This window comes from Larimichthys crocea, chromosome XVII, assembly GCF_000972845.2.
Source record: "Larimichthys crocea isolate SSNF chromosome XVII, L_crocea_2.0, whole genome shotgun sequence".
Taxonomy (NCBI): Eukaryota; Metazoa; Chordata; class Actinopteri; family Sciaenidae; genus Larimichthys; species Larimichthys crocea.
In genome coordinates, this window is record NC_040027.1 from 24,036,086 (window position 1) to 24,053,798 (window position 17,713).

Below are 17,713 nucleotides of genomic sequence, written 5' to 3' on the forward strand. Positions count from 1 at the left end.
GTAAAATATAGCATGCGCCCTAATATAAGAACATAACACAGTAGTTTTGGTAGTTTAATTACCTCCATTTTCCTAATAAAACTTATGCATTAGATACCATTCAAATACAGGACTTTTAATTTGATATTAGTACTTTTAAGACTATTGCCTAAGATTTATTGGACTTTATTAACTGAATCAGAAAGTTTCTATTAGTGTATCACTTGAAAATAAGAAGTAGTTTTTGTTTCCTTAGAATTTCATATTACAGACACTGTGGGCGCTCTTCATGGAGAGTCAGAGGCTGTGCTCTGCTCAGAAGCTGCACAGTGACACCTGTATCCAAAAACATTTGATTGCCAGCCATCAAATTCCTCTGATCATCGCCAATGCTTCTGCATACAGCAAGTGCACTAGAGACTTCCACCGGCAGAGGCACTAACTTTTAATTCCCTCCCCTGTAACTTGAATGGGGGAAAATGATTTAATAGTGCAGCTTTTCTAGACTTTCCAAAAGTTATCGGCCACAATGGATCAAAAAGTGAGGGTTGTGTATCCACTGTTTTACAGCCACTTCTTTAACAGTGTGTGTGCGGCACATGATGGACACTATGTAAAACTGTCTTCGAAGCTCAGTGCACTTCATGGGGGATTGGTCATCTACCATGGAGATGGTTGCTTTGCCATGTTTCTGTAGTAGCCGAGACCAGACAAACCAAACACTGGCTCTAGATAGAGCTTTTCTGCAATACAAGAAAATGAGTAAAACATCCTCATCAACTTGACAAGATATGTGCAGCAATTAGAAAACACAACACATAACACAACAACAAATTACAGCTGTTTATCTTCATGGTGGATTGACCTATGCTATTCTACGCACCTCGTGGGAGCCAAAAAGGAAATCCTTTCAGAGGTCACCTGCATTATCATACATGCATCTGTCAACACTGGTGAACCAGATGGTTTAAGTTTGATACCTATCATTAAGGAATCTTTAAAATGTCCACTTCCACTTTTTGGCCCTGCAAAGTCCTGAGAGTTCCATGCTGCATTTATTTCCACGCAGAGCAGAGCAGTAGTACAAGTCAGTTCAGACATTAACAGAGGTTACACAGACCATTTCTAACTTTATGTGTTGTGTGTGTTTGCAGCATGTTCTAAATGTTGCTCATGTGGTGTCATACTTTGCTTTTGTTTTCTGTATTTGCGTGTGTTTTCTTAATTTGCTGTGTATTGAGCGCTCTTACCTTTTCACATTTTTGACACATTTCTCGGCCACTGTAGTTTCTTCTTCTACTTGCAATACAAGGGCGAGTGGAGGCGGTTGCAATCCTTAACTACACTAAATGCCACCCAGTACAACACACTGATTCTTTAATGTTATTGCATGTTTTACATGTTATTCCAGCACTGATAACAATTAATAAGATTGCTAAATTGTGCCGCTAAATGTGTGTTAGAGGATGGATAGCCACCACAGCACAAAGAATATTACGGTTGTTGACAAAGAAAGCAACCCATAGGGTGCATTTAATAGCAGCAAATTTTCAAGTTTCTATTTATTTCTGAGCTCATTCAAACTTTACATGGAGTACAATGGCTCAAATGTTGTGATTGAAAGTTCTCTCTTGACCTTGGAAACAGCAGTTAACAAAACATCTCGCAACAAAGTCCGTTTAGTAGCTGTTCTGGAGTTTTTGATCATATTGTACAATTTTCATTCAAAACATTGACAGTGTGACACCCAAGACTCAGTTGATTCCCTGGGGACACCGCCAGCACATTTGAGTAATTAACCCTCAACACCACACAGAGGCAGCATTGCATTTTACATCTCTCACTTATTTCACAGAGGTAGAGAAAACCATCCTGTTTCAGCCGGTTTCAGGTCTCACAGTGAAATAAGGATACCTATTATTTTATTAATGAGGAGGTTTCATTGTCTTCATTCACTAGTTCTTTTTTAACTGAGAAGACATTTGAAACTTAAATTTTCTAGATGTTTATAAGGAAAAATTTAACATTTCTGTGTAGAGTTTGCATGTTCTCCCTGTGTCTGCATAGGTTCTCTCCATGTACTCCATGTACCTTTCACAGTCCAAAGACATGCACTCAACAGGTTAATTGGTGACTCTAAATTGGCATTAGGTGTGAATGTAAGTGTGAATGGATGTCTTTACATGCCCTGTGATGAGCTGGGATAGGTTTCAGCCCCACCATGACCATAATGAGGATAAGCGGTTACAGATAATGGATGGGTACAAGGTCATATTTTTCAAATTGAAATAGTTACCTGAATAAGATAATCTCTTATTACAGACTGTTTGTGGTTTAACTTGTTCCCCAGGGAGAAATTTGATGGAGCAGGTGGTAGTGGAGTGGGAAGTGTATAAATAAAAGAAACATGTCATCAACATCAGTGTTTTAGCGTTTCAATACCCTTGTGTTTGTCAAATCTAAAAATGAATACATGTTTAAGATGTTTAGATTGGATTCCAGTTGCCGATTTAAAGTCTTAGTCTCCTCTTTAGTCACCTAATTACTATCTTCTCAATGTCACCCATAATGTCTGCACCTGTTATTCACTGCTGAGTAGGGATGGAGTAAATTCAGTGAATTCAACAAACAGAAAGGGCAGGGAGAGAAATAGATGCATCCTGGGATTTTAGGTCAGAAGAGATTTCCTTTATCATGGGGAAATACACATTTATTTCTGGGCAACCACCCAAAACAGTCTGGATTAAGATTTATACTCAAATGCAAATTGTTTGTAAAAGCATACAGTGGTAAATCAGTGGTAATGTTTCTTAAAATGTCAATATTTCTGCCAGCATTTGCATCATTGCTAATGCAGTTAAAAACTGAAATACTTGTCTGCTGTTATGAGTCACCGTCTACAGCTGTTCTACAAATTCTCAACAGGACCAACTTCTCATCATCGTAAAAAGCTGGCACATGGGGTGGACAAAATAACTGAAGCACAGACTACATGTCTCAAAGTAAACAACATCAGTAGAGTCATTGTTTTTAGAGGTCTTTTATTCTCCTTTCTGGACTTTATATTTATAGATTCTAGGCATTTTTTTCCCCCAAAAAAATGATCACTAGTTTTTGGAAATCAATATTTCACATACTCTACCTTTTACCTTACTCTACGCATTCAGACATCTAAAGTAACTATGTCAAATCTGTATGAGACACATTTTATACAACACTTCTTCCCCAAATGTTCAGAACGATCTAGAAGATTGAAAAATCGAAAGCATGCCATTGTGGTGTCAATGAGTTTCAGTTTCAACCGGTTGATGTCTGATTTTTGAATTGCCATCTTGAATATGGGAACATGTGCCATGGTGAGAAATGAATCTTTTAAGATATTCTCCATATACCTTGACTGTTATGTAACCGTACAGACCAGAGCTTCTATAAGGATTTGTGCTTTCACACATTTATCTTTTCACACTGGCCTCTGTTGCAACTTAAATGAATGTCACAACTATGAGTTTAACAAAGCTCACAACGTGGGGCATTGAGCTTGGCACAGCAGTGTTGATTAAGTTCTGTGGGGTACTTTTAGCAGCTATCGTGTTCAGTGCAGTCTTCAGTTGTCAGGCTTTCGCTTGTGAGAAGCTTTTCTCCAAGCATGTGGCTATCATGTTTTGCACACTACTTCCATTCATTTTTCATTTGTTTTTCTGACTAGGGTACCTGCAATTTGGACATACTACAGTATGTAAGGTGTCACAGTTATTACTCCATACTGCACATGTATTATTGTGGTGCTATTTCTAATTAACCTCACCACATGTTAAAATGTATGCTCATGTTTGTATGCCTAAGCCTCTGACATTTATTAAAACGTGCTTTTTAGACTCTCAGCGGTACCTTGACAAGAGAAAGACATGTCATTCATAATAAATTGCGTTTTCAAGTATAAAACTGGGTGTATGAAATCTCACTGCCGTTATAATATAACACAAGAGAGAATTACTCTTTGTAGATTTTGAAAAAAACATCCATGGAGTCCCTTCCTTTTTAAAAATGTAATATTTTTCATTGTTCAGTAAATGATTGGGTCTGTTGAGTGTGCAACAGGTGTCTTTTCTGTCCTGCCCCCTAGTGTGAGAATGTATTAGTGCAAGTAATCAATGTTAACTTGATTGAGCACATCTTTTGCAATGTATGAAAACGTGATATTTACACGTTTATGTAGATTTAAAAAACTTTTTTCAAAATAGTTTGGACTTAAAATCTTATAACCGTGACTTGTGTTGTATTGTACTACATTTTTATATCTACAGATGACCACAGTAACTTATATGAAGAGTAGGCTATAACAACTGTAGAAGACACCAAGGTTTGAGCCCTTTCTCAGGCACAAAAAGCAGAGTGTACACAGCCTTTCTCACCCCTCAACCCTCTCCTGGTTGATTATGCCATGAGACTGTGGAACAACTTGTCTCAGAAAAGTCACTGAGCTCATTCATTATCACATTTTCCTCATAAACCCAGGTTTATAGACTCGCCTTTATCTTATATTCCTGGGTGGCTTGTCTGTTTCTTTGAATACCTCACATATTTATGTCCTTTTTTTGGTTTCCTTTCACGCCTTTCACTTTGGAAACTCTGTTTGTTGTTTGTCTGTTCCATACAAACAAAGACAATATTGTTAACCTTAATCATAGAATTTAAAGCTGTAGAGGTAAAGGTTTGACTTGGCTCTGAGATTCAAGAGTTACTGCAACAAAACCTGAAAACCTACTGCTTTAAGAATCTCCTCATCTCCTTTGCTCCCTTTGCTCCTCCATATTTCATTGGATGCTATTAATCTAGATTACAGGAACATCATGAACAAGTCTGCATTTGAGGTTTTGGCACACTTACGTCCCTACAATTACTGATTAACATGGTAGTAAACCATATTCTACTGTTGCTTTTACTCACTCTAGGACACAGTATGGATATAAAATGTAATGATATAAATGCCATGTTTCCACTTTCTTTGAAATGTCTGTCTGTATTTACCTCAGTAAGCAATTCACATCCAACTTGGCTTACAGCTTGTCTGTATGGTATCTTAATTTAGGCAGTTACTCTTCACCACTTAATAAGAATATGATGCCAATAATATATCTCTAACTACGAGGTGCAGGTCAAGTGACATATCTTACTATCTTACTTATCCAGAATAATTAAATCTAAGTGTGGCATAGGACCACTCCAGGAAGTAGATGTCATTCCTCAGGTTGGTTATTTTACGTACCCCTATTCTTGTTGAAAGTTTTGTTACAGTCACCTGATTAAAAAGTCTGAACTGCAGAGAAATAGGTGATGTTCAAGCTGACAACAAGGCACCCTTACCCTTAACCCCTTACAAGCTGATACATCCAAGGTGTTGCATTTTCACCATCAAGCCATACAGAAAGTGTTCTGTGACTAGAATTGACCAATGTTATTGAAACATAAAACCCTGAGAGGATACATGTAAGTGCACATGGAATGTTCTTTTTATCATTTTTGAAAACATTTACAACTATTTGAGACAAAAGAAAAAAGTTACAAACAGAATTGACCTGCAGTTTGCATCCATTTTCAAAATGTTACATAAATAAAACTCATATTTATAAATATCTCTTTTTATAAACATATAAATAGTTTTTTAAACATAAATACATTTATGCAGGGGAAGATGAAGTACATGAATGTACAGCAGCAGCAGCAGCAGCAACAATATACAGCTTTGCGGTTTGTAGTTTTTACACCATTGTCCGCCGTCTTGTAGTATGCATCTGTGTTTGTATCTGTTTGACCTTTTGTATGGTATACACATATGTATATATGTATATATACCTGCATATCTATTATATATATATATATTTATATGAAGGTTTTGTAGCATTGTCATCTCAGTCTTTGTTTACGCTGGTCGTGGTGACTTTCGTACCGAAAATCTGTCACTTGGTGAGTTGTTGTTGTTTTTTTTCCGCCTCAGGTGAGAACAAACTGAACCTTTGTTATCCAAACCCATCGTCCAATGATCTGCAGAAAGAGAAGAAACGGGAGACGTAAGGTTAGACTGAGCACTCAGAAACAACTCAGTTCACACAAGTTAATTTATTCAGTAATTTAGCAGGTTTTATCTATCTTTATCTGTGTATTCATCTGCATAGCCCTCTGAAGCTTTCAGTAATATGTTGCCCTGGCTCTTTACTTTACATGTCTAACACAGACTTTCACATTTACGATACGCTGATGCCCTTGAGAGGTAAAGATGGGTGTCACCTGATGAAAAACACGTACACTCACACAGTTAGTCACAAAATCATACTCCCACATCAGGGTTTCACAGTTTGCTACGACCACAAAAAGGCCCTCAGCGTCAGGACTAATTGTGCGTCACCTAACTTCCTCATTACTTCATTCACCGCCACAGCCCCTTTGTTGTTTTTCTTAAGAATACTTGGGTAAAGAGCATGGGTTTCCCAGAAAGATCCTGGTCACCACAGGGTGCTGTGTGTTTATGATGTGTGTGCGCTAAACTCCCTGCATCCGCCTCTTCCCTCCTCCATTTCTCCCCGTCCTTTCCTTCTTCCTAAACTTGATATATGCTACTTGTCTTTAGATGAAGCAGATGGAATCATTCATGATGATGTGCATGAATACAAGAATGGACCGAAATAACCCCTGGGTTGCTTCTCACACATCAGTATACATCAGTTTAAATGGGCTATCCTGTTGTCCTAAGGGGGTTTCTGTAGGAGGAGGGAACACTGCTAGACTATGGGTCAAGGTTTGATGATATCATATGAAGAGTCAGTCAGGAAGTTGAATGTGATTTCCTACGTCAAGCAAATCTTTGACCCAGACTGTGAGTTAATTGCCTGACAGAATACAACCATGCATGTACATCCCATCTGAACTGGACTGTCTTGAGACGCCCACCAAAAGCAACGATAATCTGACTTGAATATCTTTCCTTTATTTTATGTTGTCAGCCTACTTTCTCCCTCCCTATTTCCTTCCTTCCTTCCTGTCCTTTATGCAGCTACAGGCTACAAGATCTTTTTTGCTTGCTTCCATTCTCTGACCTTCTTTGTTATTGTAATTTCCTCCCACCTGTCACCTACATGGAGTCTTTAGATGACCAGTAACAAAAAAGAAATGTACATTAGTACTGTTCATCTTTCTTCTACCTCCTTCCCTTCTTTTTCCCTCATCCATTCTTGCTTCCTACTGTCTTTCCATCTTTCTTCACCATTCTTCCATACACATTCTTGCTTTGGTCCTCCAGTTTCTGTTTATCTGTCTGTATGTTTGGTTACAGTGAATCTGAGTGTGAAGTGGTTCTGTGACTTTGAAGAAAACTCACCATCACAGCGCTGCTCCAACCCTAGCAACCCATGCCGCTGATGGTTCCTATTCTGTCCATTTTGTGTCCGAAGCAGCCACTCCGCGTCGTGGATCCCCCTTTCTTGTTTCCGGATTTGTGCCTCCTGGGTGCGGGTTGGTCGTTGAGGAGACGAGCCCACATCCCTCTGGCCCGGGTGTCCATGCGTAAATCGCGCAGTAACCGTATCCGAGAGCGCACAGCGTCTAGCCGTCTCTCTCTCTCCTCCGACTCCAGAAACTCCGCCAGCTCCTCGCCCAGCAAACTTCTAAGAGACTGGAACACAGATTGAGAAAGTAAATACACGTTGTCTCCCTTAGGCAAATGCGTTGTTCAAAGAGATAGTTTCGATCAAATTAAAAAACATGCTTGGAGCCTGTTTGAGCAAACCATCCTTTTACATAATGCATAATATTTTAAATTGTGCCAAACCTCAACTTGATGTATGTTTAAGTACTTTCAAACACAATGTGCACTGGCCAAGAAAATGTAATCATTCTCATGCGCGGCGCTATGGGATGGATAGTGGTCCTGCTGATCAAAAATCAACTGTCGTATCCTGTAGATCTGCAAGACGCTGCAGTTATTTGATTCAAACAATAAAGCACACACGTAATCTCTAGTGAGGCTTCTCTATTTCACTTTTTGCTATGTGACTATTCAGCTCTGAGATTCTTCCTGATGCCTTTAGTGAAGAGTCACATAAGGCAGGTGCCTGTAGCCCGCTACTCCGGTGTGAACGCAGTCTGTGGCATCAGCTTCCAGATATCCTAAATTCTAACCATCGCAGATAAAATCTAAAAGTGTTTCTTTAAAAAATATGTTACCTCTGAGGTATCGGTAAATTCTATGCGTAATGGTGATTTTACGCACAAAGAGGTTTAGTTTGTTTTAGGTACATATTATCAAGCATTAGGAAAGTATGAAATTAAACTTGAATATCTTCATGGTGTAAAGTCGTTTCTCATATTCCTAAAAAAAAAGTTTTTAATTTGAATGATTCCGCCTGAAGGCTTTGGTTTCTTCTTTTTTTTTCTTGGGAGCGCTTGTCAAATGACTTCATTGGGCGCTTAAATGCTAAAACTGGAGCAAAACACGGTGCTTATGATGTCTTTAGGCGTTACACATAACTGAATATAAACCCTACTTCATAAAATATGTTGGATGTTTTAGATTCAGTGCGTGGAGAAAAAAAAAGAGTCCTCCATGAATTGCTAAGTATGACTGAAATTATGAAATATGATGCGTAAAACAACAGTCAGGAGCGCCTGGACCACAGAACAGCTGTTCACTCTTAAGGCAGCTCAGCTTCCAACGTTTAATAGTGCGAAGCAAATAAACTGTGTTAGTTCTCAATATTGATATAAGTCACTTGTTCTTACCTTTTGCTGCGACTGAGATAAAGGTTTTGCCCCCATCCTTACTGAAAGCAGGGTGACCATAAGTCCACACGCTACCAAGTACGACAAGTTCATTTTGGCAAGTCTTGAATTCTTTTTTAGGGATTCCTCTGTGCTGAAGTTCAGAAAGAGGGACGGTAGCAGCAGCCAATCAGCTGTTAAACATAAGAGGCTTCAGTCCGTCCTTTACTCCAAAGCTCCCCAAGTGCTCCTCTAACTCTGTGTATTAGTCCTCACCGCTTTATAGCCAGCCCATGGTGATGTCATGTCAACCTGCGTAATGGTCCTCCTTCCGCGCCAACTCCAACCAAACTGTTTTCTCTACCTGCCTTGGAGCACGTCATGCCAGGGATTAATTAAATGATATAAGCCCCGGTCATCGGGGCTTTGGAGGAAATGAGATAGCCTATGAGCTATCAAAATGCTCCGTTTTTTAAACTTTTAGACCTCTGGCTGAGATGCAGCAGCTGAAATCGAAGGTGGTTTCAAAGGCTGCGCGTTAAGAGCTGAAGAGCGACTTTGGCAGGGAAATGGCCTCAAAGATGCCAACCGCCTGCCCTGCGAAACATCTTAACAAGTCATATACTGTGAGAGTGTGAATGACATATTTTCTTAACAGAAGAAGTGAAAAATCAAATGATGCCACTGGAATTAAAGACTTTAACTTATTTGCAGAGGAGTTCCAGGAATACTCTATGATCAAATGTCACTTTCTTAATAAACACTTTCTTGAACACAAGTGAAAATTGCTCTTGGAGTAAGTGGATATGCCTCACTGCAGCCACATACATCATTTCTTTATTTGAATGAAAAAGTTAGATCTCAGTATGAAACTGACAGGCTGGTGAATGGGCAAGATCCTTGCGAAGAAACAGGGATGAACTTTGTAATACATCGTGGATCAGATTTAAGCATCTGTGCGCAAATAATAAAAAAAAGACGTTACTGGAAAATTGATTTTGCGCAGAGCGATGACATATGCCACTACGGTGCATTTAAAGTGAAATGGATCTGTTGGTCCACACGACACAAATGAGTCACATTAAACAGGGAGCCTCATCATGACGGAATTATTATTGTGTCTGGATGGGAATTACATTTTGCGCAAAAAAAAAACCTCATACATCATTAGTACATAATGTGACTGTGTGAGTTTGTTTTGTGGATCTTGGAGATATTTGACGGTGTGGGTTTCATTCAGACCTGTCGCATCGCACTAGGTACCGCGGAACAAAACAGACGCGCTGAGGCACAGCCTCACATGAGGAGTGGTTAAACTCCATGGACGTGCGTGTGCTTCAGACAGCCACCTGCCCTCAGAAAGGAGGTTGATTGAGACTTCTTTGGTTAGTAATTATATTAGATTATAGTGCTTCAACTCTATATAGAAACATAGACCCTAGTTTATATTAATAAGAATTACTACAATAATGTAAATTCAGAATGCATATTGTGTGTCACATTGCAGATTTAGATAATTTTGTTCTGTCTTTACACCACAATAAAGGTCCAGAATAGAACCCTTTAAAGCCTGGTGGTATAAAAAAATCTTTTTTGAATTAGTTTAGTGCTACATAGAATCTTTTTTATAGCACCAGAAAGGGTTCTTGGGATAAGTCCTTAATTTTAGGGTTATAAGGGTCCCTTTTCAGGAAACAATTTACCTTAAGGCCATACATAGAGTAAAACCAAGAAGATACTACCACGAAGAACCATCTTCTAATAGTGTTGAGCCTCACATTAATGCTCCATCACCTGATGCCATTTAACATTAAAGTGCCACCTAACCATATATTGACTTTTAATTTGAGATAATTCCACTTATTTATCTATGAAGTTTAAAACTTTACTCATGGATACAGGAACGTTTCAAGAAACGGCACATTCCTTAATCTGTGTCAAGAGAATGACGTAACACTGAAATAACTTGCACTAGATTAAGTCCACAGACAGGTTGTTGTCACTAGGTTTAAGAAAAATGTGTATATGAGGTTTAAAAAAAAAGCTCACTGTTGAGTGATTCTGGAGCAGTCTAGGGTCCTGCAAACTGGAGCTGCAATCTCAGGCAGCACCATCTGTTTTGGAACACAGAGTGGCAGTATTTGCTGTGCCGTGAATACACCTCAAAGTCACATGTTTCTGGATCAATACCATCTTGTAAAAAAAACAATAAGTCATTATTCACAGCAGATCAGAGGTGCAATGTGATGGAAGGAAATAAAGAAAGGTCCTATTTTCTATGTTATGCATCATTTTTTACAGTTACTATTAAAGCCCTACTAAAACTGGTGGATTTGTACTAAATTGTGTAGCAGTTGTAATGTTTGGATACCACCATATAGATTGCTCTCTTTCCTTCTTTGCACGGCTTGACTGATATGGTACAATAGTCACTTATTAGCAAAAAACCTTCAGTGTATCATCTCAAAACCTTACTCTGTCAAATGTGTGAAAGGATAACACACATAATACACACTACTAAATAAATTGTGCAAAAACAACTTTTTTCCTCCAGCGATTCTGAAGAAGGAACTTCTATTGTTTCAAAGATGAATAACACGACCTGCCAACATCTGATAATTACTGTTATAACTGATCACTCGTCGGGCAAATGTATAGTCTCCTATCCCGACACACACAGAATCACATGCTCACACTTTAGTTGCCTGTGTTGTAGAGCTGGCCACATCCAGAAGGGTCAAACACACCAATATTTTCTTCTTTGGTCCTACAACATTTAGCAGTTTGTGTTTATGTACTGCACTTCTAAGAGATAATTTCCGAATAAAACAGTGCATCGTCTTGCTTCAAATTCTTTGATAAATTTTTAGTGAGTTTTAGTGGTTGGCACTCTTGAGCTTATTCGTCACAGCCGTGGTGATTCTTTTCAATTCATTCCCATATGCCCAGGAATAAACAGAAGAATTGCATGGGCAGAATTTTCCCAGGAAAGAGCAACCAGACACTACAACAACAGACTCAAAACCTCTCGTGAACTGGGAGACACTATTGTGTTCTCTTAGTCAGTAGCAGTATGTGGTGAACCAGATATTTACTGATATGAAAATATTGCAGAGTTTTACTATAAATGACTGTGTAAGGAAATTTTTAACTTCCAAAACTGCATTCATGTGTTTGTTCACAAACTGGTCCTATCCGGACAATAGGGATACCGTCAAGCATCATATTAGAGGTGAATTTATTATTTCTAAGAAAGTTTTCTTAACACGCAGACTCTTTTTCTTTACTCTGCTTTGTCCTCTTTAAGAACAGAGGCACAATTTGACACATTTCCCAGTTTGGTGTAAGCAGTCGTCTACCTTTAAGCAGCTCCACCAGGGACATTTCAGGGTAAAGTGTCTTGCTTCAGACACTTTGACAGACAGTTGAGAGCATTTTTATTCATTCCCAAGCCAGATTGTCCTTATTTTAACTAGAGGCTATTGAACTTTGTGATCTAAGTGATGCTGATTTTGATTCAGCAGTTGCCATGAAGATTTTCATGGCTATTATCTTCTGCCAAAACAGTGTGCAATCAAACAGAAGCCTCTGGAACAAAGTAAGACGAGAGTGGGCAGCTTGAAATGCGATAATTATCTATGCTTCTTTGATGGTCAGTGAGACTGTGTTGAAGATGGTGAGAGGCAGTGAAACAAGAAATGTGATAATTTGATGAAATTCTCTCATCACACCATTTGTGGTCATTCACTGACACTTTGTTTCACAGTTCACGAGGTTTGGGTGTGACTGTCCTCATGATAAACTCAATGAAACTAAACTAAACATGTGCACAGATAGTACTTTGCCTGAAAAACATATAAAAAGTTATTAAAAGACAACTGTTTCCTCAATCACCATCAACATGTAGTTCTCTGACATGAGTCATATATCCTTACTTAAGTGACACACTGTGGAGTAACACCGCAATGACATTACTTTCACTGACTCACCCATTTGTTGTCACAGACACATAATTACTGTACATTGCATGAAAACATTTGGGAGCATAGTTTATCTGATCTTTTTTTGTTTTTTTTTGTTTTAATTAACATGGATGACTAGACTGAAGTGCAATTCAACTGATCACACAGCTGTTGAAGGACTTTTACGTGCCTGAACTTTTCGTTTAGTTCACAGTCTCTTGCAAAAGGCAGAAGTTGCATATGGAAGTCGCTAGTTTGTGCATGAATATGCTGTGAAAACAGACACTGCGTCAGTCAACACATTATGTCCCCGCACATTTAACGCACTTACTGATGCTCATATGTTTGCGGCGAGCTGGGAAAGTTGGATGCAAAGGCCTGTGAAAAAATTCTGATATGTTCAAGTGCAAGTTTCCAGACCTGGGCTTGCCCTGTCATCAAGATTTTGTCCAAAAATGACAGACTCCATGCTCTATTGCAGCTTTTTGTGGCAGTGGGGTGCCGCAATGCCAGCTATCATCAGGAGAGATGCTTTTGTTTCCCATACTTAAGACGAAAGGAAGTCTCATTGAGTTGTTTCTATGAACTAATTGAGGGTTTGCCCCTTTCAGCAACTGCAACTGGAAAATCACACTCACATTCTGAGGTACCTGTAGTGGGAGGGAGTAGATGATGCCATTTCATATCTTAACTGCTCCACAGTCAACTTCTCTTTTACAACAACAACAACAACAACGATGTTGTGTAGCTGCTGAACTCTGCTGACCTTGTGTCCATAGCAACTTCTCTGGTTTTATACAGAACATTTTTCTCTGACTGCTAATTCCTTTATTTTGAATTTTAACAAGTGAGCGACACATTCTTCCTTAGTGCCTCAAGTGTTGTGTCACAAGTTTGTCTTTTTTTGTATAGTTTAACAATGTTACACACTTTTCCCAATGACATCACACGGGTTACTGAGAGCAACTATTTTGCTCTGTCCTTTTGTTCCCCCCTCTTTCTCGCTCTGCCTTTGCCGCAAATTCTTATCCGCTCAATTTTCAATAAATCTTTTAGCTTTCATGTGGCTGAAAAAACTCGACTGGTTTGCATCAGGAGGCTATACAAAACCAGCGGAGGGGCCATGTGTTGCAGTAGCCTTAGCAGTGAGTGTCTATGGGAGGATTGAGTGTCTTGGTTCCTCCTCTGGGGTTTGTGTAAGACAAACTACAAGGCTGTTACGGTCCTATAAATAACGGTTTTATTGAGTGGGGAATTTTAATGCTTTTTGCACAAGTGCTCTGAAGGCTTTCGCATGTACCAGCAACAGGCTTGGCTTCAATGGACGGATACTTAAATTTATGTATACACACATGCCAAGGTGCTTTTTTTCAAGAGGCTGATGTTGCCATCTTTCTGGTGTTTTGTTGCGTTGTTTTTAGGTGGCTTGTACAAAATCCTACATTTGCTTCACTACTTTATGGAATAAAACAATGTACACAATCATTTACAAGATTTACAAATGTAAATGAAGTTTTGTGAAAAATACTGCACTGGATCTTCAGATCTTCATTTGACGATCATGATTTGTGCAATCGTCCCTAACAAACTGTAAATTAAAACCCATAAACAGATATTTTTTGCCTTATTTTCGAATGCAAAGTCGTGAAAAAAGGCACTTGTTCTCAAATGCTTTGTTTCACACATATGGATCTTGTTTTGCACAGTTTTTTCCAATGACATCCACACCTGTATGAATCAATCATGTCATTTTTCCTGCTCTCAGAGAGCAGTAACCTCTCGAGATGCAACAGTCCCAACAATGAATTTACTTTATTGTGCACAAATATTCATTTATAGGTACAGTTTCTTATTAACTCCATATAACCTTGTTCACATTTCTAAATCATGTAAAATTTGTCTAAATCATTATATTTCAGTTTCAGTATCCAGATTTAACTTACACCTCACATCCCAGCATACCCTTCTTTCTTCCTGGTGGAAATCAGGCCTTCATTGTCTTCTCTCTGCAGCAAACCCTTCCGTCCTTCCCCTCAACTACTGAGTCTTTATTAGTGGTTGTATTATTTTTTGCTAAGCTGGTGGTTTGTGTTGGGTAAACCTTTTTAGCAGCTGGCTGTATGGTGCCAACATTTTTTGCTGGTACAACATAATAATCTCTTTGGTCAAAAATCACTTAATTTCTTCTCAACCAGGATAATAAACTGGATGGGTTGTAGGGTGTAATAAATCACAGCACTATCGCAGCATAGATGTAACTGCGAGGTCTCCCAGTAAACAAACAAGGATGTCTGGATATCATTGAACCCTACTATGGAGACTAGTGCATGTTATATAATAGAGGAATCTGTGCTATAAAGCAACAATAGGACATATGCGGTTTTATGGATCTCTGTCAGTTCTGTCAGACTGAGTAATGCAGGTGTAACAGCCTGACAGATGAATTTTCCTCAGAAATATTGTTCAGCGTTGACCATGCATGAAGCCAATATAAAGAAAGAAGAAGCCACAAGTTGAATATAGTCATATGAACAATAGAGTTTTTTATTGCCCATTCCAAAGCATGCGCTTGTGTTTTTACTTTATTGTAATTCCATAACCAAAATATACTCATGATTTTTTAGCAGACATTGAGATGACTAAAAAGCGGAAAAAGTTCTGTCATCTACAAACAATTCAAATTGTCTGTGAGATTTAGCATCTCATGATACCATCAAACAGCCTTAGTGTTGCTCTTTAAAACCACAGCCAAAATTCCAACCATGCCAAAAAAAGACGCCTAAAAAGATTAAGTTGAAATCCCTGTGAAGATTTTAATTTAGAAAATGCTGCACTACTTTTAATGGCATGACACTACTGACTATTGAGCCTACTGTTCATATATTTAACTCTTTTGCCAAAAATACACTGCAGATTGTTTCCCATGTGTAATTTTTTGCTCTCATGGCATATTGCCTCAAGTCTGAAAAACATTCCAATCTGGAGCATGAGGAAAGAACATATGAAAGACACTCTTAGGTCAAAAGCTATTCTTGCACAGATATTTTGTTTTGTGGACCACAAAAGATGCTGTCTGGCTTTCATTTTACTGGGTTTGTGTTGAGCAGTTGAAATGACTGCAACTGCACATGTACAAATTGCTAACATCCGCAAATACTGGGCCAATGATATCAGTGTGACAGCATGTTTCTCTTCATGGCATCATTTTAAAAAAATAGCTACAATCATCATAGTAATTATTTAGATAAAAAAAAAATCGCCCCCACTATTATTGATGTCACTGCCAATGTTGCCAGTACTATTAAAATCGTAAAAAGTGAATAATATCCAGACTGTTTTAAGAGCATTTATTCCAGTGTTCACAGCATTGGCACACATACTTAGTGGCTGAAATGTTTTTCTAAGCCACTCTAACACTGGTGTGTCACTTGTGTTTTTCAAACCATGTGGAAAAACGCGTGTTTGGGGTTTGGGTGGCACAAGCTGTGACAAAACCACATGGAAACATGGACATTTCATCGCAGATATATAATCTTGGATCAAGGTTACAAATAATTTGCTTGACTGTAAATTAAGTGTCCTGGTGCTAGACAAATGCCACTGCACAAAAACACTGTAACACACTGTTTCCCTAATTATTTTTTTTATTTGAGAACAGTATTTCCCCAATATCTAATTTATGAGTAATTGCTTTTAAAACTCACAGTGAGTCACGGGGATGTAAAATATGTCATTCATCGTTTTGCAAGTATTAAGAGCCATTTTATCTGCGCTCAACAGAATGACATGTGCTGTTACTCAGTTGCACTGAAACACAATCCTATAATCAGTGGTGTAGAGCAGGGAACATACAAGACTACTCATAGGCTACTATGTAGTATACGTTAGACTGCTCCATTAAACAGTTTGTCATCATTTCGTCATTATTCAATTTTCATTCATTTTAACTATTCATTGTTGAGTATTGACACAGAGGTCTAAAATAAAGACAGTAGTCTTTGGGGTAGGACACACCCTTGCAGAATGAGTGCAAATTTTATGGTACACAAGTGAGTTTATTCACTTCTAAAGCACCATTGATACATATTTCCACATAGCACAATGTCATTATAGGAGAAAACATAGAGCCAGCCATTACACAGAAGTTCGATACAGTTCGAGACCTATGACTAAAAAGACTTCTTCTTCTTCTGTGAGAAGTTAAGTCACTAAGGTTACAGTGATGTAACCCAGCATGAGCTGGACTACAAATCCAGAGCTGTAGACGCTTCACGTGAGGTCACTACATTGCTCCACTTGAAAAACAACAAGGAATGTGTGTCAGGATGACCACAAAGGAAATTCAAAGGCTTGGTAAAGGGTTTTAGGGCATCTAGCTGACGTTTCTACCCAGCAGCCACTTAAAATGAGTGAACAAGCAGACTCTTGGATGGTACAATTTAACAGTGTTTTTATAGAATAATGAAAAAACAGGTATTAAAAGTTGCTGTCATGAACTGGTGTAAAAATAAAAATTAGACCTGTGAATATCCAGCACTGCCTTGGTGGGACCTTGTTGTTTCCGATACCACTGAGACAAAAATACAATTCAAGAAGGCTGGTTAATGACTTGAAGGCTTATCAGACGCCACAACATTGCTCAGTGGTTTAAGACTATGAGAAAGGATTTTACTCTGAAAAGACATCACAGTGACAATCACTTTATCCTCTGTTTTGCCAGCACAGTAGATGTAAACAGTAGAATTACCCCATTCATGTTATCGAAAGAAATCTACCAAGAATGTCAGCTTGTGCGTATTTAATTATTGTGCCAAAGCAATGGTCTCATGAAAATGAATGAAGTGGCTTTGATTTTTCAGACTGTATTGTTGTCTGGCCTAAAACCGATCTACAAACATCGCATTGACTTGTAGAACTAACTTTAAGGACAATGACAGTGATTCTTCATGTTTTATCCCATCGACTACAAATCACACACCATCAATAGCGGTATCAAACATACTGACCCCTGTGGTGATTTC

The 17,713-nt window shown here is 38.6% G+C and overlaps 1 protein-coding gene across 1 annotated transcript; it reads right to left on the bottom strand.

Annotated features, from left to right (window-relative positions):
* Nucleotides 1-5,602: 5,602 nt before the first annotated feature.
* Nucleotides 5,603-9,001, bottom strand: nppc (natriuretic peptide C). Its single transcript, XM_010748052.3, has 3 exons — nt 8,752-9,001; nt 7,352-7,645; nt 5,603-6,021 (listed from the first exon to the last, which is right to left on the bottom strand). Exons 1-2 carry the CDS (start codon nt 8,842-8,844, stop codon nt 7,373-7,375), a joined length of 366 nt encoding a protein of 121 aa, XP_010746354.1. The 5' UTR covers nt 8,845-9,001; the 3' UTR covers nt 5,603-6,021; nt 7,352-7,372.
* Nucleotides 9,002-17,713: the final 8,712 nt, after the last annotated feature.